Source organism: Narcine bancroftii, chromosome 5, assembly GCF_036971445.1.
Source record: "Narcine bancroftii isolate sNarBan1 chromosome 5, sNarBan1.hap1, whole genome shotgun sequence".
NCBI classification, from domain to species: Eukaryota; Metazoa; Chordata; class Chondrichthyes; order Torpediniformes; family Narcinidae; genus Narcine; species Narcine bancroftii.
In genome coordinates this window covers 229483106-229506524 of record NC_091473.1, presented here as the reverse complement: position 1 = coordinate 229506524, position 23419 = coordinate 229483106, and the positions used below count along the sequence as shown (strand labels likewise).

The 23419-nt window shown below is 41.3% G+C and overlaps 1 protein-coding gene across 5 annotated transcripts in view; it reads right to left on the bottom strand.

The window, feature by feature from the left end:
- Window positions 1-23419, bottom strand: part of LOC138762939 (tetraspanin-18B-like) — a 117191-nt gene that overhangs the window by 76125 nt on the left and 17647 nt on the right. For 4 of the 5 annotated variants that reach the window (XM_069936442.1, XM_069936443.1, XM_069936446.1 and 1 more), the window contains exon 1: window positions 9894-9999. The exons of the other annotated variant lie outside the window; for it this stretch is intronic. In XM_069936442.1, the coding sequence (XP_069792543.1) occupies window positions 9894-9909 (16 nt within the window). In that variant the 5' untranslated portion in view covers window positions 9910-9999. Of the gene's footprint in view, window positions 1-9893; window positions 10000-23419 lie in introns of those variants that run through there. 5 annotated transcript variants of the gene reach the window in all.

Below are 23419 nucleotides of genomic sequence, written 5' to 3'. Positions count from 1 at the left end.
TCAATTGTGGCATTTCTGAAATTGTACCTTGGGCTATCATAAATTTGAAACATATTCATTGTTGGTCTTTATAGAGGACAAGTGTGCACCATTTTAAAATACTTCAACAGAAAGATCATTGTGAATATCAAAGTGAACATAATCCACAATGGATTGAGTTATTAGGAATTATTAAAAAGCATAACTTTTTGTTAATGTTTTTCAGTAACTGACCATCCTACTGGACATCTAAAATATTGGATCCTATTTGATTGTGGTTGGCTCAAACTTCATTTACATTACAAATAAATCTGGTTTAGGAATTCTTTGGCAGGCATAATTTTTTATACGCTTCATGATATAATTCTACCTGAAACTTGATTGTTTACATTACCTGATACTCAGTGTGCACACAAATTGTTTCAACACATTCTATTTCAGTCCTCCTTGCTTATAACATTCATTCTCACAGAAGCTGCTAGCGAAGACAAGAAATGACATGCGACATAACACTGCTGTCATTTTTTTGTAATTTTGTATTGCCGTATTGAGCAGCGTGGAACACGCTATAGGAACAGACCTTATTCACGGGGCTAAACTTTGCACCTACTTAACTTAAAAAGGGCGGCGTGGTTAGCATAGCGGTTAACACAATTATATTCACAGTATCAGCAACCCAGATGTGTTAGGAGTTTTTATGTTCTCCCTGTGTCTGCATGGGAGACACTTTGGTTTACTCCCACCCTTCAAAATGTATGGGGTTTGAAGGTTGTAGAGCTCGTCGAAAGAATCAAAGACTTGTTGATCCAAACCAAGGCTTTTATTAGCAAAAGACAGGAGCTCTTCACAGGTGGCCGACCAGTCCGGAATGATCCGACCTGGCTAGGGACACAACCCTTTAAGGCCCAGACAGTAGGCGTGGCTTAGCTCTCCAGCCAATCGCTGTAAGCACAGTCTAGATACAGTAACTATGTACACTATGTACATTGGTGATAGGTCTGTACTATTGCAAAGGTTGTTTGGCTATTTGAGTATTTGGGCAGCATGGGCTTATGGGCCAGAAGGATTTATTACTGACCTGCATGTCCAAATTTTAAAAATAAATAAATAATAAAAATTAAGGGAGTCTGGAAATGAGGATCCTAGGTGTTAGCCTGTGCATTTATTACCCTACCGCACATTGAAAATTTCCATTGTAAAAAAATTGACATCTCCATCCTGTTGTCTTACCCCTTCCATGATAGTTGTCCTCCAACATAGAAATTTCTAGGATCTTCCACAGTCAACCCTCTAGATCAATTCCCTCAAAATCTTCTCACACCCCACTCTAACCTTTGACTCCAATCTCTATTCCTCCTCCCCACTCCACCTCTGTTTTTACAGTCTACCCCAGTGACCTTCAGATCTTTGACTTCCATTTATCAATGCCCATTCTCCAGGATATGTCCTAGCCATTAATCTCCACCCTCAGTGAATCTCCTTCCTTTCCACTGCTTTATACCACTAAGTGCTAAGGGTTAAATGACTTGCAAACATATTTTATCAGTTTCTTGCAGTCTGAGCAAAGATTGTTGACATTCTTTTGAGTGTCTCTATAGCAACAGCTAATTCCAAGGTTAGCTAGCTTTGCATGCTTAAAATAAACAAAACGAATTTTAGTTTTGAATTTGCTTTTGTCCTGTTAGAATCAAGAACATAAAACTAGCTCAGATCATTTCATTGACCATTTACTTTCGAATGTATTAATATTTGATTGCCCATTTATTAATTATTTTAAGTATAGTTGACTGTTTCAAGAGTTCAAATAAACAGTGAAAAACTCATTGCTACTTTGGAAATGACTCTTCATTAACAAGTCAAATACAACGGCACCTACGTGTTCTGCAAGCGATTATAAAGGGAAATGGTTGCAATAGCTATCATTTGTGTGTTTTTTTTTGCATGCATATGTTTTCAAGGTGACATGATTGATTCTAACATGCACAATACATTTAAATCTGTTCCTGATAGATTCTCCAAGTTTCTTGGCCTTGAACAAAATTGTTCAATTGTGTAGCAATATGCTTTTATGCGGTGATGAATTTATAAGCAAATTAATTTCTGAACAATCTAATTGCGGGTCATAAAGAAACTCTATTATTCCAATAATAATATCCTCATAGAATTTTTTAAAATCTTTACATCAAGTATCATTATAGAACCAATTAAAAATCTAAAACATTCTGAAGCCACACAAACCAAATTTTTTATCCATTCTAACCAGCATTTTCCAGCTAAGTTGATGACTAGTTTTCTCTGGCATCATGTTCAAAATGTATTCTTGTTAGGAATTAAAGTACCTTTAAAGAAATTGCTCGAGACAAAAATTGAGAACAAAGAACATTTATTACTACAACAATGCAAAGTTGGGTGCTTCCCCTTACCCTGGGAATACACACACATACTGGGGCTCACCCAACTTTTATACAGTCAATTTCAGTATCAGAATGCCCTCCCCCTTACATTCTTCTGCCCCCTGGATGGGTTTGGCATAGGTAATTCTTCCTGCCTACGTGCAGTTTCAGTACACTTGGAGGACCAGGGGGGGTATCCTGTCGGTGTCCCTTCATGTCATTGTCCTTATTCACACCTTCCTGATTCTCTGGGCTACAGTCTCTTGATATGCAGAGTTGACTCATTCTATCTAGGGTTGGCTAATTTCATATGTATAAATCTGTGTATGGTTAGCTAATTAGAAATGTATGACTTGGTACTTCTGTCCAGGGCTAGGAGACCCTTATCTGATCCAGACTACCTCAACTTCCTACATTCTATTGTACCTTACCATTCCTTATCTTAGTCCTATGGTCTTGTCACAAAGGATAGAAGATTCTTATGTTAATCGTGCTGACTCTGCTTTCCTGCATCCTAAGCCCCAAACTTATCCTGTTTGAACTGGTTTCAGCCATTTTACTGATGAACTTTAGTTTCTTCCATGTTCATAATTTTAGGTCAATTTTCCCATCTCTCACAATCCTCACTTTTCTTTTAGATCAGTAATACTGATCTTTCACCATGATCAGTGTTACTGATCTTTGGTTACTAGTGTCAGTGTGACTGATCCCCCCCCCCCCCCCCCCACTTTCCTCACTTTTCTTTTAGATCAGTAACACTGATCTTTCAAGTGTAAGGTGTAGTTTTACCCAGCTGGTCAATAACCGAATTGTAATGTCTGTGTAAAGTCTTTAGGTAGGGGAGCACCATGAAGGTCAGGGGAGTGAGTCCAGCTGCTTATTAGGGTTTGGAGTATCAGGCTCCAGTTCTCAGTAAAAAGTCTAGTCCATCCCATACGTTGAAATATTGAAGCAGTGTCTTTGAAGCACACGACCTTTGTAAGTGTTGTCCCGACGAAGTCTGTGAGAAGCGCTGCCTTCAGCAGCGAACGAGTCGCAGTCTATGAGAAGCGCTGCCTTCAGCAGCGAACGAGTCGCAGTCTATGAGAAGCGCTGCCTTCAGCAGCGAACGAGTCGCAGTCTATGAGAAGCGCTGCCTTCAGCAGCGAACGAGTCGCAGTCTATGAGAAGCGCTGCCTTCAGCAGCGAACGAGTAGCAGTAGTCAGGCGGTTCCGTTTGATTGTGGCTAGTATCTGATGTCCTCTTCAGCCCCGAACCCTAGGGCCACCGATCTCCGAAGGCTGTTTGGAGCCTGATATTAAAGTGTCAAGCAGCTCACGTTGTTGGAAACTGGTGCTCCCTTTCATGGGGTGATGAAAAGAGACCAAGCTGGGGGGGGATTGTTTCTTGTGATTTAACTGTGTGTTGCAGCTTGTCTGCTAACATTAGCATATGTGTCAACTCTCTCTCTCTCTCTCTGCTACATGTACAATCCAATGTCCTTTGTGAGGATTTTGACACCCTGCACTCTACTTCGCTCCTTTCCACGTTATATAAGCACCAGATGAGCAGCAGCTCCCTGAAAACAGGTGTTCCCCTTCAGGGATGATCAGAGAGAGAGAGCCAGGTGGGGGATTATGTGTCTCGTGGTTGTGTGAAGTGTCTGTTTGTTTTGCGGTTAGCTTGTTAGTTTCCCCCTTTGTGTGAAATGTACATTGTTTGTTTTGCGGTTAGTCTGTGTACACAGGTGCCTCACTGTGTGACTGCCTATCCCCACTGTGTTTCCCTGATCCGTATTCTAAATACCTTGCCTCTATGCCCTCTCTAGCCTGTAAAACAGTACAATCTGTAACCTCTGCTACCCCTTCTCCAGAAGTACTTAAAACATCGAGAGTACTCCACTAAAGCTGTTTAATTCCCCTGGTCCGTATTGGGATCCCTTATATCCCATTATGACTATACATTAAATCTATGCCCTGTCTACATTCTAAAGGAGCTGAATTGTAACCTCTGCTGCCCCTATTCCAGGGGGGCTTAAAACATTAACGAACAATATTCCAAAGAAATTAGTAAACAACAATGAAGAATACATGTAAGCTCATTAAAATACAATAAGAACTTAATAAAACACAAAAAATGTAAAGCTCATTGAAAACTGCAATAAAATGCAAGAACTGAATAAAACCACAATAAATGTAAAGCTCATTGAAAACTGCAATAAAATGCAAGAAGAACTGAATAAAACCACAATAAATGTAAAGCTCATTGAAAACAGCAATAAAATGCACAAAAACTGAATAAACCACGATAAATGTAAAGCTCATTGAAAACAGCAATAAAATACACAAAACTGAATAAACCACGATAAATGTAAAGCTCATTGAAAACAGCAATAAAATACACAAAACTGAATAAACCATTAAAAAAACGAATAAAATTGTAACATTATGGCACTTTGTCATTAATTCTTTGAATGTGGGTCCAGCCTTTCTCTCTTGTTCTTACTGCTGTGTCTGTAATTAAAAGTACACAGAAGGGACCATCCCAGGCAGGTTTTAGTTGATCCTCTTGCCATGCTTTTACATATAACCAATCACTAGATTTTAATAAAATGAATAACAATCTGACTTTCCTTTGTGTTAGTGTAAAAATTGTAAAATGAAACACAAACCATATTTGCATGGGTTTTGAATATGTTAGACCTTATTAAAATGCAGTTGGAGCTGCTTGTCTGTATGGGGCACAACCCTCCAATTTGTTAGAGTGAGTACATAACAGACATTGCAGCACAAGAGCCCCTGCAAGAGAACTTGAAACATATTCAACCTTTAGTTCTGCCTTAAGTAAAATGCCTTGTGCCACAGCTCACAGGAGCTGGCCTTATTTAAAACAGTCTGTAAAACAGGCACCAAAAAAAGTTAAAAGATGTTCTTATGAAGATTGCACACACAATAATTTAAGTACAGGCTAGCTTCTATTATATTCCACTTAAAAGTTCTGCTGCATGAATCCTGGAGCTTGTGGAGTCATTATTGAATCAAGAAATATTGGTACCATGCCAATCTCATTCTAACATGCCAATTTCTCCAGTCCTTAAGTCAAGATGTACTGAATAGCATCTGGTACAAGATCTGTGAGTTCTTAATGATATTATTATTCTTATGCACCCAATTGTTCTGAACTATGCCACCAATTTAAATCATATTCCACCTATTGCAGTACTCACACAGCACCATAGACCAGTTCGCAGGTTTATTTCTCCATTAAGTTGAATCCAGTTGCGCAGGGTTTACCTCCGTGATTATTTACAATGTAACTTCCGCACTACCGGATTTAAATATAAACCTGATGAATGGGGGAAGTTATCATGAATTAAATAACAGCGGCAATACAGAGAAATTGTGCTGAGGCATTAATTTCACTCCGGAGGAAAATGCACCAGAGAAATGAATGATTAAACTTATAGGAATCCCCATAGGAATCCCCAGAGGTATCTTTATTCTCCAGAGGTGGGTGATCTTTAAACTCACGGACCTTGACTGCTGAATGTGTAGAAGAAATGTATTAAATGTGTTGATAGGGCTCCATACCTCTAACTGCAAGACAAGAGCCTGAAGCCTCAATTTCAAGTGCCACAGTGTACTTAAAGGGACATGCACACTCCCCCTTCAACTGGCTGATCCAGCCACTTTACACATCAGATCCTTTCTTTATCTCACATACACTTAAAGTTAAGATGTATAGAACTCACCCTATTTGCGCAAACATTTCTCCCTGCAAATGTTATAACATCACTCAACTCTCAGGTACTCCCTGTGCAAAATCACATTTAAATACAATTTATTTCATAAATTGGAATTAACTGGTAGTTAAATTCGCTAATTCTACAGTATTGAAAAACGATCATTTATGACATTTAATTTTTAGCATGAATTTTAATCAATATTGGTCAGTGACTGAAGTGGGAAGTCGTGATTTATGAAATTATCTCTGGTCTCTACTCTCCCACTCCCTGCACTTCTCCCAACATTCAGGAGCTGGCACACAGTCCCTGTCTTTTTTTTTCATGTTACTCATCTACTATTCCTTTAACTGCTTGCATCAAAATGTTAGCCTTTGCTTTCTGCTTATCCTCAGATGTCTGGACAAATGCTTTTTGTGTGATCTGTAGAAGCTGGGTTATTCCCTGCTCATGCCAATTTTCTGTCTTTTGTAATTTTCTCTTAATGTCTGGGGCTGAGTTGGTAACAAAACCTGTTAGTACCAATTGTTCCCCTGCTGGGGATTCTATGTCGAGACCCCCATATTGTATATATATTTGGTCCCAAAAATTGGTCTAACTGTTCGGCACATCCCTGGGGATCTTCTATCAGGGAGGTCAGTTCTTTCTTAAAGTTACACACTTCAGTACTGGTCAGGGGCACATTTACGAAACCGAGACCCTCTCTCATGGGAACTTCCCGCAGTGGTCTCATCCAATTGGTTTCTGGCTTATTAGGTCTGGGTTCCTGCTCCCTGGGAAATGAATCAAAGGGTTCTGCCCTTTCTTCCTGAAGAGTCTCACGCTGTTCTGAATTAAAGTTACCTCTCTCTCCTGCCAACAGAGGTGGTAATCGAGTGCTTTGTGAGCAAGTTATCATACCACTCCTGCTCTCTTCTCTCTTCTCTAGTGGTGGGGGAGGTGGGGAAGGTGCAGAAGGGTAGGCAATAGGAGGGGAAGGAAAGATAGGAGCCGGCATAGGAGGAACATAAGGTGGAGGGAGGGAATGTAACACATCCCAACCCTGTGGTTCAGGGACAAGAGGTTCCTCCTCTCTCTTATTCCTGAATTCTTTCTCATTCAAAACCAGCTGTTCAATGGATCCCTTGAGCCAGCAGGCTGCATATTCCCTGCTCTCAACATTGTCTGGCTGGTTTTGATAGAGCCATAAGTTCAAACTTCACACATCCATTCATCCTCGGATCCGAATTTTGGCCAGTACACGGAGCTCCCTTTAACCGGGTATCCCACCCATTCATTACAACAATACCTGACCGTCGTCAGTTTGTCTTTACCGCGGGTCTTTCCTGTGCCCCACTCAGATAACATCATCCCAAGCGGGCTGTACGTAGCTATCTGGTGGTCACGTCCTGTGTCAGGACTCTCATCTCTACTGCCCGCTAGTTTGTCTTTACCGCGGGTCTTTCCTGTGCCCCACTCAGATAACATCATCCCAAGCGGGCTGTACGTAGCTATCTGGTGGTCACGTCCTGTGTCAGGACTCTCATCTCTACTGCCCGCTAGTTTGTCTTTACCGCGGGTCTTTCCTGTGCCCCACTCAGATAACATCATCCCAAGCGGGCTGTACGTAGCTATCTGGTGGTCACGTCCTGTGTCAGGACTCTCATCTCTACTGCCCGCTATTCCCATACTTAGGAACAAGTAAAATACTCTTACCGAGTTCTGGCAGTACTGCTCTAGCGCGCGTCCTTCCGCCGTTTGTTCTCAATGCCTCTTCTCGGATATCACTCGCTTCTTCCACTGACCAGCCACCCGTCGCCCGTGAGTCCAGCTGAATCAGCCGGGGTGCACCTACTCTCGTCGTCGGGGTACTCTGTCAGTGGAGGGAGTGTGATCCCGGACGAGCCCCCATTTGTTAGGAATTAAAGTACCTTTAAAGAAATTGCTCGAGACAAAAATTGAGAACAAAGAACATTTATTACTACAACAATGCAAAGTTGGGTGCTTCCCCTTACCCTGGGAATACACACACATACTGGGGCTCACCCAACTTTTATACAGTCAATTTCAGTATCAGAATGCCCTCCCCCTTACATTCTTCTGCCCCCTGGATGGGTTTGGCATAGGTAATTCTTCCTGCCTACGTGCAGTTTCAGTACACTTGGAGGACCAGGGGGGGTATCCTGTCGGTGTCCCTTCATGTCATTGTCCTTATTCACACCTTCCTGATTCTCTGGGCTACAGTCTCTTGATATGCAGAGTTGACTCATTCTATCTAGGGTTGGCTAATTTCATATGTATAAATCTGTGTATGGTTAGCTAATTAGAAATGTATGACTTGGTACTTCTGTCCAGGGCTAGGAGACCCTTATCTGATCCAGACTACCTCAACTTCCTACATTCTATTGTACCTTACCATTCCTTATCTTAGTCCTATGGTCTTGTCACAAAGGATAGAAGATTCTTATGTTAATCGTGCTGACTCTGCTTTCCTGCATCCTAAGCCCCAAACTTATCCTGTTTGAACTGGTTTCAGCCATTTTACTGATGAACTTTAGTTTCTTCCATGTTCATAATTTTAGGTCAATTTTCCCATCTCTCACATTCTCAACTAGTATTACAAAAACCGATTGCCATAATCACACTGTTTTGCATGTTATTTTATTCCAGGTTCCCTATGTTAAGACAGGCCTTGCTTTTTGTTGAGTAATGATTACAAAGTTCAATGAAGTGCATGCAGACATAGGGGCTACCAATTATTCCATGCTACAAGCAGTGGAATAGATAGTAGTCCCATTATCATTTTTCAATTTCTGCTTTCTCCATGTCATAAAATAAAGTGCAATGTGTACATAAATGCAATTATTTTCTTCGCAGCTGGAAGTCATCTGTTAGCTGCTAAGACACAGTACGTTGAAACCCTTCAACATTGTGGAGCTTAGCATTGGTATGGGAGCACAAAATTCTTTATCCAGAATTTCCTTAACATTCTAAGGCCATAAACATCTAATAGTACCAAACAGCCAGTGTCTTCATGAATGTCTCATAATGATTTCTTTTCTCACGCTATGCTCCTCAATTTTCTCAATTATTGGCTCAAAACAGAGAAATGTACAGTTTTTAAATCATCAATAACTTTAATGAGTTCTCCTAGGATTATGGCAGGTAACATGTAACAGTTATTTTGTGACCTCCACTGGTTTACTGATGTGCAATCCATGCATGTTTCTACATTTTAATGTAAAATAATGCAACTAGTTTGCTGATTTGCATTTCCCGTATGGTTTTTGGAGCATTTTATAAAAAATCTGGTATTGCAGTAAAATATAAAAATCAAACTAAACTGTTCCTCCTGATGTTATTCTCATGCATTCTGAAATTGCTCTGTGCTTCCGGCAAGAAGAAATTCCACCAAAATTATATCACAAGTTTTTTTTTAAAAAGCCATATTTATGGAAGTTGGCTTTCAGGAGTTTTAGACAGCCCAAACTTTGTACAGCTGATAAATCACATTTTGAGACTGATTGAATATTGAACTCAACAATAGTTAGAATCACACACCAACAACTTTTATAAGTAACATTTTGTCCAAAGGTTCTATTAGAGACACCATTGGCTTTTAAAAAGCTGATAATTAGAATCTGAGCTACAAAATCTAGTTTTTTTGAGGAATTTTGGTGCAGGTCCATGAAAAGTTAAGTGCTTGAGCTCTGAAATAGTTACCTTAATCTTGCAATAATGTTATTTCTTTCTCCTGCTTGACAACAAGCAGCTATCCTATTGCAATCATAACCATTATTAGAGAGTAGAATTCACTAACCTGATAATTCAATCATTACAGGAGTTAGATCGCGCGCACATCTTCAGAGACCTTTAAGAAAAACAGCTGCTGATCCTGTGTGCAGAGAACATTTGTGTGCAATGGAAAAACTTGGACCGCATTGTAGTTTTTAGGCACTAGCTTCGAAGCATGTTTAATGATATTTTCCTCTTTGCTCTGTTTACTTTGGCAAAATGTACTCAAGTTCTACAGGAATGATCTTTGAAGCAGATCTCTGTAAAGTTATATTTATGGTTTTTCAGCTGATCAGTTTTTCAGGATTCCATCCAAATGACAACAGAGTTAAAATGAGTCTACTATGTCAAAAATAGTTGGAAGCAAGTTTTAATAAACTTTAGATCAGGGTGGGCAACTTTTTTTAAAAAATACCTCACATTCCACCTTAAGTATTCCCTATCCCATAGATGTTCTGTGATTAGAAGAGGGTGGCTTAAGGTGGCACATGAGTGGGAAAAAAAAGGTTTGAAAACCACTGATTTAATCGGACCTCATTGACTCGTCATGTGCATGGTTTCACAACCCCAAAGAAAATGGGCCAACGATAATTTTTCTCAAGCAAAATATTTCAGTAACAATGGGGTCTAGAGCAGTGATTCCCAACCTTCCCTTCCCACTCACATACCATCTAAGCAATCCCTAGATGAAGGGTTAACTCTTTTTATTAAACTTTATTTATTCGTTCAAAAAACAAATAATATATGACATATGCAGCAATTAAACATAAGCATGAACTTTTTTTATATATATAGAAAAAAAAGAAAAGAACCCCCCCTTCAGTCAACTCTCCTAAGGAAAGCCATAAAAAAGAAAAAAAGAAAGAATATTAAAGAAAAGGTAAATATATATATTAAAATCTAATCAATATAAATTGAAATGTAAATATTCTGAGTATAACAGCCACTTATTAATAAAAAATTATAATTATCATGCAAAACATATGTAATTTTTTCCATTATTAAACAATATTTCATCTCCTTATGCCATCTATTAATATCAATCATATTTGTATCTTTCCACGTACTAGCAATACATTTTTTCGCTACGGATAAAGTTAAATATACAAAAGCAAGCTGGAACTTATCTAATCCCAAACCTTTCAGAGGTTGCAAACTACCCAATAAAAATACTGTTGGATCTAAAACTATTTTAATCTTATACAGATATTCTAAAAGCGATTGAATTTTCTTCCAAAATGATTGTATATGTTTTTCTTTTTCTCTTTCTTTGGCTTGGCTTCGCAGACGAAGATTTACGAAGGGGTATGTCCATGTCTGCTGCAGGCTCGTTGGTGACTGACAAGTCTGATGCGGGACAGGCAGGCACGGTTGCAGCGGTTGCAGGGGAAAATTGGTGGGTTGGGGTTGGGTGTTGGGTTTTTCCTCCTTTGTCTTTTGTCAGTGAGGTGGGCTCTGTGGTCTTCTTCAAAGGAGGTTGCTGCCCGCCGAACTGTGAGGCGCCAAGATGCATGGTTGGAGGCGATATTAGCCCACTGGCGGTGGTCAATGTGGCAGGCACCAAGAGATTTCTTTAAGCAGTCCTTGTACCTCTTCTTTGGTGCACCTCTGTCTCGGTGGCCAGTGGAGAGCTCGCCATAGAACACGATCTTGGGAAGGTGATGGTCCTCCATTCTGGAGATGTGACCCACCCAGCGCAGTTGGGTCTTCAGCAGTGTGGGTTCGATGCTGTCGGACTCTGCCAGCTCGAGTACTTCGATGTTGGTGATGAAGTCACGCCAATGAATGTTGAGGATGGAGCAGAGACAGCGCTGATGGAAGTGTTCTAGGAGCCGTAGGTGATGCCGATAGAGGACCCATGATTCAGAGCCGAACAGGAGCGTGGGTATGACAACTGTTCTGTACAGGCTGATCTTTGTGTGTTTCTTCAGGTGGTTGTTTTTCCAGACTCTTTTGTGTAATCTTCCAAAGGCGCTACTTGCCTTGGCGAGTCTATTGTCTATCTCATTGTCGATCCTTGCATCAGATGAAATGGTGCAGCCGAGGTAAGTAAACTGGTTGACCGTTTTGAGTTCTGTGTGCCCGATGTATATATATATATATCTTCTTTCTTTGGCTTGGCTTCGCGGACGAAGATTTATGGAGGGGGTAAAAAAGTCCACGTCAGCTGCAGGCTCGTTTGTGGCTGACCAGTCCGATGCGGGACAGGCAGACACGATTGCAGCGGTTGCAAGGGAAAATTGATTGGTTGGGGTTGGGTGTTGGGTTTTTCCTCCTTTGCCTTTTGTCAGTGAGGTGGGCTCTGCGGTCTTCTTCAAAGGAGGCTGCTGCCCGCCAAACTGTGAGGCGCCAAGATGCACGGTTTGAGGCGTTATCAGCCCACTGGCGGTGGTCAATGTGGCAGGCACCAAGAGATTTCTTTAGGCAGTCCTTGTACCTTTTCTTTGGTGCACCTCTGTCACGGTGGCCAGTGGAGAGCTCGCCATATAATACGATCTTGGGAAGGCGATGGTCCTCCATTCTGGAGACGTGACCCATCCAGCGCAGCTGGATCTTCAGCAGCGTGGACTCGATGCTGTCGACCTCTGCCATCTCGAGTACCTCGACGTTAGGGGTGTGAGCGCTCCAATGGATGTTGAGGATGGAGCGGAGACAACGCTGGTGGAAGCGTTCTAGGAGCCGTAGGTGGTGCCGGTAGAGGACCCATGATTCGGAGCCGAACAGGAGTGTGGGTATGACAACGGCTCTGTATACGCTTATCTTTGTGAGGTTTTTCAGTTGGTTGTTTTTCCAGACTCTTTTGTGTAGTCTTCCAAAGGCGCTATTTGCCTTGGCGAGTCTGTTGTCTATCTCATTGTCGATCCTTGCATCTGATGAAATGGTGCAGCCGAGATAGGTAAACTGGTTGACCGTTTTGAGTTTTGTGTGCCCGATGGAGATGTGGGGGGGCTGGTAGTCATGGTGGGGAGCTGGCTGATGGAGGACCTCAGTTTTCTTCAGGCTGACTTCCAGGCCAAACATTTTGGCAGTTTCCGCAAAGCAGGACGTCAAGCGCTGAAGAGCTGGCTCTGAATGGGCAACTAAAGCGGCATCATCTGCAAAGAGTAGTTCACGGACAAGTTTCTCTTGTGTCTTGGTGTGAGCTTGCAGGCGCCTCAGATTGAAGAGACTGCCATCCGTGCAATACCGGATGTAAACAGCGTCTTCATTGTTGGGGTCTTTCATGGCTTGGTTCAGCATCATGCTGAAGAAGATTGAAAAGAGGGTTGGTGCGAGAACACAGCCTTGCTTCACGCCATTGTTAATGGAGAAGGGTTCAGAGAGCTCATTGCTGTATCTGACCCGACCTTGTTGGTTTTCGTGCAGTTGGATAATCATGTTGAGGAACTTTGGGGGACATCCGATGCGCTCTAGTATTTGCCAAAGCCCTGTATATATATATATACATAACCAAAGAGCATGAAAAAAAGTTCCAACTGTATCACCACATCTAAAACACAAATCTGATTCATGAAAACCATATTTTGTTAATTTTTCAGGTGTGCTGAAGATCCAGCTGCGCTGGATGGGTCACGTCTCCAGAATGGAGGACCATCGCCTTCCCAAGATCGTATTATATGGCGAGCTCTCCACTGGCCACCGTGACAGAGGTGCACCAAAGAAAAGGTACAAGGACTGCCTAAAGAAATCTCTTGGTGCCTGCCACATTGACCACCGCCAGTGGGCTGATAACGCCTCAAACCGTGCATCTTGGCGCCTCACAGTTTGGCGGGCAGCAGCCTCCTTTGAAGAAGACCGCAGAGCCCACCTCACTGACAAAAGGCAAAGGAGGAAAAACCCAACACCCAACCCCAACCAACCAATTTTCCCTTGCAACCGCTGCAATCGTGTCTGCCTGTCCCGCATCGGACTGGTCAGCCACAAACGAGCCTGCAGCTGACGTGGACTTTTTTACCCCCTCCATAAATCTTCGTCCGCGAAGCCAAGCCAAAGAAAAGAACATATAACTGATGTAAAAAAATTGTAATTAATCATTGCATAACGTGCATTTATCAATCTCGTTACACTACCATAACAGATATCTGACCAATCATCTTCAGAAAAAATAAAACCAATATCCGCTTCCCATTTAATTTTAGATCTATCCCAACCCTTTTTATCCATACCATCCTGTAATATTTGATACATCGATGAAATATAACGATGAAGGGTAAACTCTGAATTGCAGGCCTGTTGTCATCAGTTTCTGGTTTCCCCTGCCCTTAAGTCCTAGAACAATCTATGACTCAATCCTAAACTTCAAAGGAACCAAAGGATATGGAGATTAAGCAAGACAATCAGCCTTGGTCCTTGTGAGTGGGTGAACAGGTTTAAGGGGTCTTATTTCCTACTCCAGCTCCTTTTCCACAAAATTTCCTGCCTCTGTTGGATGAATCCCAAAAATATTTGCCACTCTAAATTCCCCTGCCTTTGCAAAAGTTGTTCAACTAGCTGTCAGCTTCACACAGCGTAAAGGGAGTAATAATTCTGTCTACTTTGGCTTAAGAAACACATTTCCATATTTCAATATGGATATGTCAGACATGCAAGTAAGATTATTCTTAATATGATTTTCTCATTACCCAAATGATTAGAAATTATTTGGCACACTTCATTTTAGTTACACATGATTTATTCTTTGAACGTGCTATCCCAAGCTTTATTGTCCAAAAGGGGTCCTGGGGTGCACTGTGATTCTCTGCATTTTGCCATCTCCGGTGGGAAGTATCCAAAAACATTCTTCCTGTGAAACTTTAAGCTTCCATTGATGATTTCACTCCTTATTTGTAGTTTTTTAATACTAAACATCACCCTCTTGTTGCAGTAAAAAACAGAAATAGTAGCATTGAGACCTTTCTCTATTCTGGTGAGTTCTCAGCAGTTTTAAAGTCTGGAAAGGTACCTTAGAAATATGACCAGTGTGTGGCAATAACACAAATCACAATTATATACGGGACCAGAAATTTATGATAATATCTATAGTCAGGCCAGTGACTTCAAATTCCACCTTGGGAGTTTGTGATTTTTTTATTCTTCTGAAAAATTAACAAGCTGTCACCACATCAACATGCCATCTGTTTCACCAATGTCCTTCAGGGAAAGAAATATGATATCCACGCCCATCTACCCTATCAAACTCAGTCGTAACTTTCCCCACTCAGACAAGTCACTCAGTTGGAACAAAAGAATAAACCTGCAGAGATTATTCTATCACAATTGGGAAATGAAAAAAAAATACGGAGATCCAGGCCCAACAAATCCAGAGAAGAGTCCTCATCACTAACATCTGGGACTGATGCATTGGTTCCTTCCAACTCTTGAACTTTGGAATGGAAGATGAACTGTCTTGGTCTTGGAGCACAAGTTGAACAGTGTAGCTGTCATTTCTGCCATCTGAACTGAACTGCAGTAATAACCAAGAAGTCTGCAGATACTAGAGAACTGGGACAATACAAAAAAGTGCCAGAGGAACATAGCAGGTCAGGCAGCATCCACGATGAAGGGCTTTGGCCTGAAAAATCCACTGCCAATTGGTTTTCATGGATGCTGAATGATCTACTGAGTTCCTCCAGCAATGTTGATTGGTTAATTATACAATGCACCTTTTTGAAATAGTAGTTACTGCGCCAACATAAATGAGTATTGTCCTCATACCCAACAACTAGTGTACACAAGCCAATAGACATAGACCACCTATTTCCCCCTTAAAAGAAAAGAAGGTAAGAACTAGAAATCCTGTTCAGTTAGGTGAAAATGTTCACATTAACTCTCAATTCGCACACTTAACATGAAAATGTTTATTATCTGCACAGGGTTTTGTTATATTTTACAGGTTTGTAACACAGGTCAGTTGTGAAGTTTTAAATCCAGTTATAGCCAAGAAATTATATACATGTATTATATACATATTAATACAATAATGATTTTAATCCATGTTTCAGATCTAGTAATCTTCTTGCATCATTTTTCCCAGAGTCTCATATTCATTCTTAATATCTTCTTGCCTTCAGGAAGGATTCTTCCAGGATCTTCCAGTGCCTGGTTCATCTCATCATTAGTATATTCCTATTTGTTTCCTGACCGATGCAGTTATTCCTTTAATGCTTTGCTCGAGTCCTTGCAATGTTGTGAAAACCATCTCTTTACATCAACGTGCTCTCCTGTTACAAGATCATTTTGTTCATGTGCCTTTTCTCCCCCTTAGAGTGTTTATCTTCTGGACATAAAATGTCTTCTTCCCTTGAAGAGGCTTTTTCTTTGCCAAAGTGCCTCAAGCTTGTTTCTTCCTTACTTGAGTGACCCAACATTGAGCAGATACTATTAATGAAAACCCAGCCTCAATCTCTTTGGTGTTCTGAATTCCAATGTTGCTTTCAGGGTGCCTGGAATTCTTCTTGCACCTTGTTCAATTTAATTTAGCTGACCCCTTTTTGAAATTCCATGATTAACAGCAATCCAGAGGAAGCTAGATATCTCATTAACGATTCTGCATCCCTTCAGTGGTAATTACTGAGATTTAAGATCAATATTTTAAAAGCCAGGCCTTGGTTGTTTTTGAAGCACAGAATTCTGCAAATGCTGTGATTGTCGTCAAAACACAGAAATGCTGGAGAAACTCAGCCGCTCTCTTGGCGTCCATCAGAGGTAAAGATATATTACTGAAGTTTTGGGCCTGGACCCTTCCTCAAGGCTTGAATGGAGAAACACAGTCTAAATTGAAGGCTGGGGAAAGAAAGAGGAAGGAATGGGAGGGGGAGGAGTATAACCAATAGGTAAGAGGTACTAATTGGTTATCATATCCAATTAACACCTTTTGTCTGTTGGCTTCTACTCCTCCCTCTCCCATTCTTCCACATTTCTTTCCCCATCCTTTAATTCAGACATTGTGCTTTTTCACTCAGACCTTGAAGAAGGATTCAAGCCCAAAACATCAATTATACGGATATCTTTAACTCCTATGGATGCTGCGAGACTGGCTGAGTTCCTCCAGCATTCATTTTTTTTTTAACTTAATTGCTTTTCGACCAGCTGAGCAGAACTAAGAAAGCCTCCATGCACACAGTGGTCTTAGTTTTCTACCTTTTGGACTCTTGAGTTTCTAAGAGGAATTTTCAAGAAGCACCATTGCAGAGTCTTTGACCTGCAGTTCCATTTGTCCAATCACTGATTACTGCTTTCATCAAAGTTCTGCCTTGTATTTCAGAATCATTCCCATCAGGCAGGATTCCAGAATATTTAGTCATCATCAATAAATGGGCAGCCCAGGTGGCAGAGCCATTGCCTTACAGCGCAAGAGACCCGTGTTCAATCCTGATCTCAGGTGCTGTGTGTGCGGAGTTTGTATATTGTCTCGTGACTGCATTGATTTTCTCCCATAGTCCAAAAGTGTGAAGTTTTTAGATTAATTTGCCACTGTAAATTGTGCCTACTGTGTAGGTGGATGGTAGAATGCAGAGATTATCTTGAAGACAATGGAGGGGTGGGATCAGGAGATTTTTTTTAAGAAGAGAATTAAAGTTAGTGCAAATTGAGTGTTGGGTGGTCATGTAGATGCAATAGACTGAAGAGCCTGTTTTCCTGCTGCATTCTCTCCATGACTCATAATGTTGGAAAAATTGCATAAAATCAAGTTGATTAGACCATGGGATTCCTCAGTGCTGATTTTGGACTTCAAAGTCTCATAACATTGAGATTAAAAATCGACTATGCATTAATGATTAAAAAAAAATTTAAATTGCTTCAGTTCCAGTTACAGCAGGCCTTGCTGAGCATGATAACCAATGCTATGGAGCAGAATGAGTCAGTATTGAATGGTCCAGACAATGGGGTCTGGAAGAGTTGAACTCTATTGGGAAATTTAAGAAATCAGGAAGTGGATTGATAAAGCAGATAAGAAAACATCGAGAAGCCAGAGAGATTCAGCAGATCAGGGGAGAAATGGATAGTCAGGGTCCCATGCTGTCTAGTTCAGATGGAATGTGATGGCTAGACAAATGAGGTCTTTAATATAAAAAAAGAGTGAACATTAGGATTGGGGAAAGTAATTAAGTGCTTGAAGGGTGGTGAGATATCCCATTGTCAATGTGATAAATGAGAAAGAATGGTAATCCACCAAGTAAAATCAAAATGACCTACGTCAATTGGGCCTAGTTTAACAGCTCTTTATTGCCATCTATCGATTACAACAAGACAGTGCATATTTGGAAGTACCGTGTACAACATCTTCAGTAGAATTATGTGAAGAGCCATTTTTGTTGATTCTTTGACATTTCCCATCAACTTCCACTGACATTCTAGTGAGAGGAAATCATGAATGTGGCAAAAATTCTATTCCTGGGAAATGACTGGGCCTTCATTCTCAAATAAATAGATAGCTCCCACTATCCAAGTTCAGGAATGAGTGGCAATCTCTTGGGAAGATGTGGGTTCCCAATTTCAGATTTTTTTCAGTTTTCAGATTTATTGTCAGAGAACACACCATGAGCACTTGTGCAATAGTCGAATTTTGAGGACAATTCTTAGAGTAAGGTTTAGGTGGTTGACTACTACACACATGCTACCCTACTTATGATGGTCCGACTTACAATTTTTCAAAGTTTTGATGGTTCGATTCTGTACTTTCAATTTTGAATTTCGATCTGTTCCTCTGCTTACGATATGCAGTACGCTACTCTCTTGTGATGCTGGGCAATGGCAATTAATTTTAGTTCAATGCTTCAAACATTCTTCATGCCCACTGTGCATTCAGCTGTGTACATTAATGGTTTGTTCTGTGTGGAATAAAGGTATTCAAAATTTAATTGTAAAAAATGGTAGGTATTCTTTTCCAACTTACGATTTTCCAACTTATGATGGGTTTGCTAGAACATAACTCCATCGTAAGTTGAGAAGTACCTGCCTCGTTTGAGATGTCTGGAGTACCAATGGGCAGGTAGGTGGACGGGACCAGGTTGTAAGTCCATGTTCATGGAGTCCAGAGCTTGGATGGGTGGGCAGGTGGTTGGGACTGGGTGGTAAGTCCGAGTTCAAGGCATCAACAGCTCGGATGGGCAGGCGGCTGGGGCCCAGGTCTGTGGTCGGGACATCGGAATTTCCAGTGGGCAGGCAGCTGGGGGACTAGGTGAGATTCCACAGTTAAGGCATCAGGAGCTTCAGTGGGTGGGCAGCCAGGGCTAAAAATAAGGGAGTTAACTTTTACATGTGATATATGGAAAATACCAAATTTTTGGGCCAAAAATAGGGGGGGTGGGGGTTGATTTTTACATGGTACCAATTATTACACACATATATACAGTATGTGACACCACATACAACCATGAGGTTCTGTTTACAGTGGGCTTGGCAGAATTAGCACTTATTGGGTTTTTTTTGGGGGGGGGGGACTGTTTGAACATTCACATGTAAACAGACAAAAAAATGTGTACAAACCGTGCAATGCAGAGAGAGAAAATTTCAATAAAGTGAAAAATTAAGAATACTTAAATGAATCCCTAATTGAGTTTTTTGTTGAGGAGTCTGATGTTGGAGGGGAGGGGTAGCAGCAGTCCCTGTACTTGGTGGTGCGAGGCTTGTGGCATCTATACCCCTTTCTTACTGGGAGCAGCGAGAATGGAGCATGTGCTCGGTGATGTGGCGTTGAAACCATTCACCAGCACGATTCAAACGAGGAAAGGGGAAGCATAAAGATAGGGGGGTATGTACCTCAGTTAAAATGTGCTCTAATTTAGGCTGTAATTGTTATGCAGTTACTATGGTGACCACTTCAGTTGTTTTTCACATCATGCTTGAAATGTACAAGAGGGGGTTAAAAGCACTCTCAGGAGAATTGTTCATAACATCCAGAAGCAAAAATTTGCAGCGCATTTTTTTAAGAGAACTGCTGCCATTAAGTCCTCTGTTCCTTGCTCCTTCCTCTAGTCAAACTCAATGTCAACATTACAGAGTAATGCACTGGAGTCATTCGTTCTGCAATCATATAACTGCCTTTCTTCTATAATGATTCATTTTCATTTGTGAGATTGATTTCGATTGTAGTAACTGATAGCAATTGTGGATCATTTTGACTGTGCCACATAAACTTCAGTTGATCTTTCATCTGGACTTGTTCTTTTCATTTAGCTAGTTTGTTATTTAATCCTGAAAGACAATTTGAGATAAGACAAAATTCTTTAACAGGCAATAAAAATATGCAAAATATTAACTGTTGATAATAATCAGAAAGGAATAACATTAGTGAGAAATTCAATAGAATTTGGGACTCTCGTTTGTCATTAGCCTACACCTGTTTGACCCAGTGGACTCAAGCATGGGAAACGTGTTTAGATGTGGTTGCCGTAATTAGGGCAATCGGCAGTTCTAATTGTGTTATTGTTGGCTACAGCACTGAAACACTCCTCAAATCTGGAGCAACTATCACCTATCTATAATAGGCAAAAAATTTAACACAAGCATGCATTACTTAAAATAGAGGTGACTATATACAGTGCTGGAAGTCATTCCTTGGATTTGTTTGAGTGAAGGCCAACCGGGAAAAGGGAATGAGATCCTGCTTTTCAGGTGCTGATGTAGTGGCTTTAAGTGTGAAGCGTTCAGAGAACATTTTCACTCCTGATCTTATTATGGAAGGAAGGTAATTAATATGCAAATGACAATGACTGGAATTAGAGCATTTGGTAGATAGAGCTAATTGATCCTACAACCAACAGAGCAGTTCAAAGCTGCCCTCAGGATATTCTGCGCCAATGTCCTGGGCTGGGATAATTGGGCTCCAAAAGCCACAATTATTTTTCTTGATAGCCCAGGGATACCGGGGCTCCTGGAGGCCACAATTTATCAAAGGTTCTGCTTGAGAGCACTGCAGATGACATCTTCCATCATATGCTGATAATATGTCGTGTTTAATTCAATGGTCATTAGCTGGATTGTCCTGGATTTTAAGCACATGATATATAAGGGCATTTTCCACATGATTAAGCAGATGTCAGTGTTGAATCTCTATAATTACTGAATTTCTCCTTTATGTCCTTTCTTTTTGATCATTATATTTTGCACATCTGGCTCGAGGTGTGGCTATTTCTAGAATGCATCCGTAACACTACAGACAGAACATTGCCTTAGCTATATCCAGTATTCTTAATCAACACCTCTAGGGTAAAGAGGGCTGTGAGTATTTTAGCTCTGCCTTTGGCATTAAAAATGGGGGTGCCCCTTCCCCCTCAAACTTTTAGTGGCCTATCCATTAATCACTGAAGTTAGCAATGTTTGATTACTCCATTGGTTGTAGGATCAATTAGCTCTATCTTCCAAATGCTGCTTTTACTATTCAGCCTGCATAACGATGTGCTTGTTGCCTTTTCGCTAGCTTGGCCCTTCATTTTTAGGTACCCCTGATTTGTTTCCCAGCATTCCTCATTGAACCACAGTGGTCCTCTGAAGACTGTACAAGGTAAATTGAGGACTTGCTGTTATTGAGCATAATGAAGTATAATACTGATGCTATCAATGGCGCATCTTATTGTATTTCATGTTTATTTGTCATCCGATTGTACAAGACAGCATTCTCCGATCCTTGGTGCAAAAACAAGCAAACACACAATCAGACATAACATACACACACTGACAAACGATGCGTATGCAGTACGTATATACATATATCAAAATAAATAAATATCGTTAAATAAATGGTAGAGTCTCGGAGGGTTTGTATGAGCAGTTCATTCATTGTTCAGCAGTCTCACTGCCTGTGGGAAGAAACTGTTTCTCAGAATCATTGTTTCTCAGATTCACCAGACCCTGATTCTGGTGATTCTGGATCTGGTATTCCCGAATGTCTTTCCCGATAGGAGTAGCTGGAAAATGCTGCATGCTGAGTGAAACGGGTCTGCAACAATTTTCCAAGCCCTCTTCAAACAACGATCCTAGTAGATCAAATTGATGGGGATGAGGGGGGGCGGGGGAGGGATACCCCAGTGATCCACTCTACCACTCTTAAGGTCCTGTGGATCCTGTCCTCTGATCCAATGCTCTACTCACTGTGATGCACCAGCCAGGACGCTCTTGATAGAGTTCCTGTCGAAGGTTAATAAGATAGCGGCCGGAAGTCTTGCCCACCACAGTCTTCTCAAGCAGTGCCTTCCTGACAAGTGAGGAGATGTGTGTCTAGGATAGGTCACTTATTAAGTGGATTCCAAGGAACATGATGCTCTCTACTCCCTTCACTACAAAGCTATTATAGTATATAGTGGAGGGAGCCCGTCCCTGGTCCTTCTTGTCCAGAATCATCTCCCTTTTCTTGTCCACATTGAGACAAGGCAAAGGAGATTATTGTTGTTGTTCTCACACAATTTCATGAGATTTTCCACCTCTTCTCTGTCATGCGATTCACTGCTGTCGCTGATGAGGCCAACTACGGTCGTGTCATCTGCAAACTTGATGACACTGCTCAAGCTGGATCTGGCGTTGCAGTTGTGGGTCTGTTGTGTGAACAGACGTGGCATGAGCACACACTCCTGAGGTGCGCCAGTGCTCAACATGACGGTGCTAGACATTATGCTGCCAACCTGGACGGACTGTGGTTTTTCCATTTGAAAGTCTAGAATCCAGTTACAGAGAGGGGTGTGAGTTCCAGTTAAAACAGCTTCTCCACCAGCCTCTGGAGAATGATCGTACTAAATGCTAAGCTGAAGTTGATAAACAGCAGCCTGGCATTTGAGGCATTGTTCTTCAGATGGATCAGGACAGAGTGGAGGGATGGGGTGATAGCATAATCAGTGGAACAGTTTTGCCTGTAGGCGAAATTCAATGGGTTCAGGGTCACTGGGAAGTGTGCTTTTATGCATTCCATCACCAGATGCTCGAAGCATTTCATAATGGTGGAGGTAAATGCCACTAGGTGGTACTCATTGAGGCCTGTAGCAGTTGGCCTCTGTGGTACCAGGATGATGGAGGCTATCTTGATGTCTGCAGGATGATACATTGCTACAGTGGTGTGTTTAAGATATCCGTTAGGACCTCCATCAGTTGGTCCACGCAGTCGTTCAGTATGTCGCGCTGCCTTGTTTGGGTTCACCTTGGATTGGGTTCTCCTTCCCTCAGCCGCAGCTATGCAGGGAACCCATTCTTCAGGAGAATATGGAGCTTTCTTTGGCAACAGCTTATTCTTCTTGTCAAACCGGGTACAGCTAATCAATCTGTCTGGAAACGATGCTCAGTTTTGTTTGGAATAGATGCTCAGTTTTGATTACCTAGATTTATTCAAAGTCTATGCCATTTAGCACAGTAAAGGTGCCACAAAATAAAACAAGTCGTTGTCTCCACAAGGATTGTGTGTGATCACCCTTTCCAATATTGTCATGGAGAGATGAATCTACAACATGTATACTGGTGAGGATCAGGTCATAAATATTTTTCCACATAACCTCCTACATATCAAGGAGCCACATGCTTTAGAACTTCTCCAGATTTTTCGAGGTAATACCACTGAGCCATTCTTACTGTTGGGCATGGAAGTCC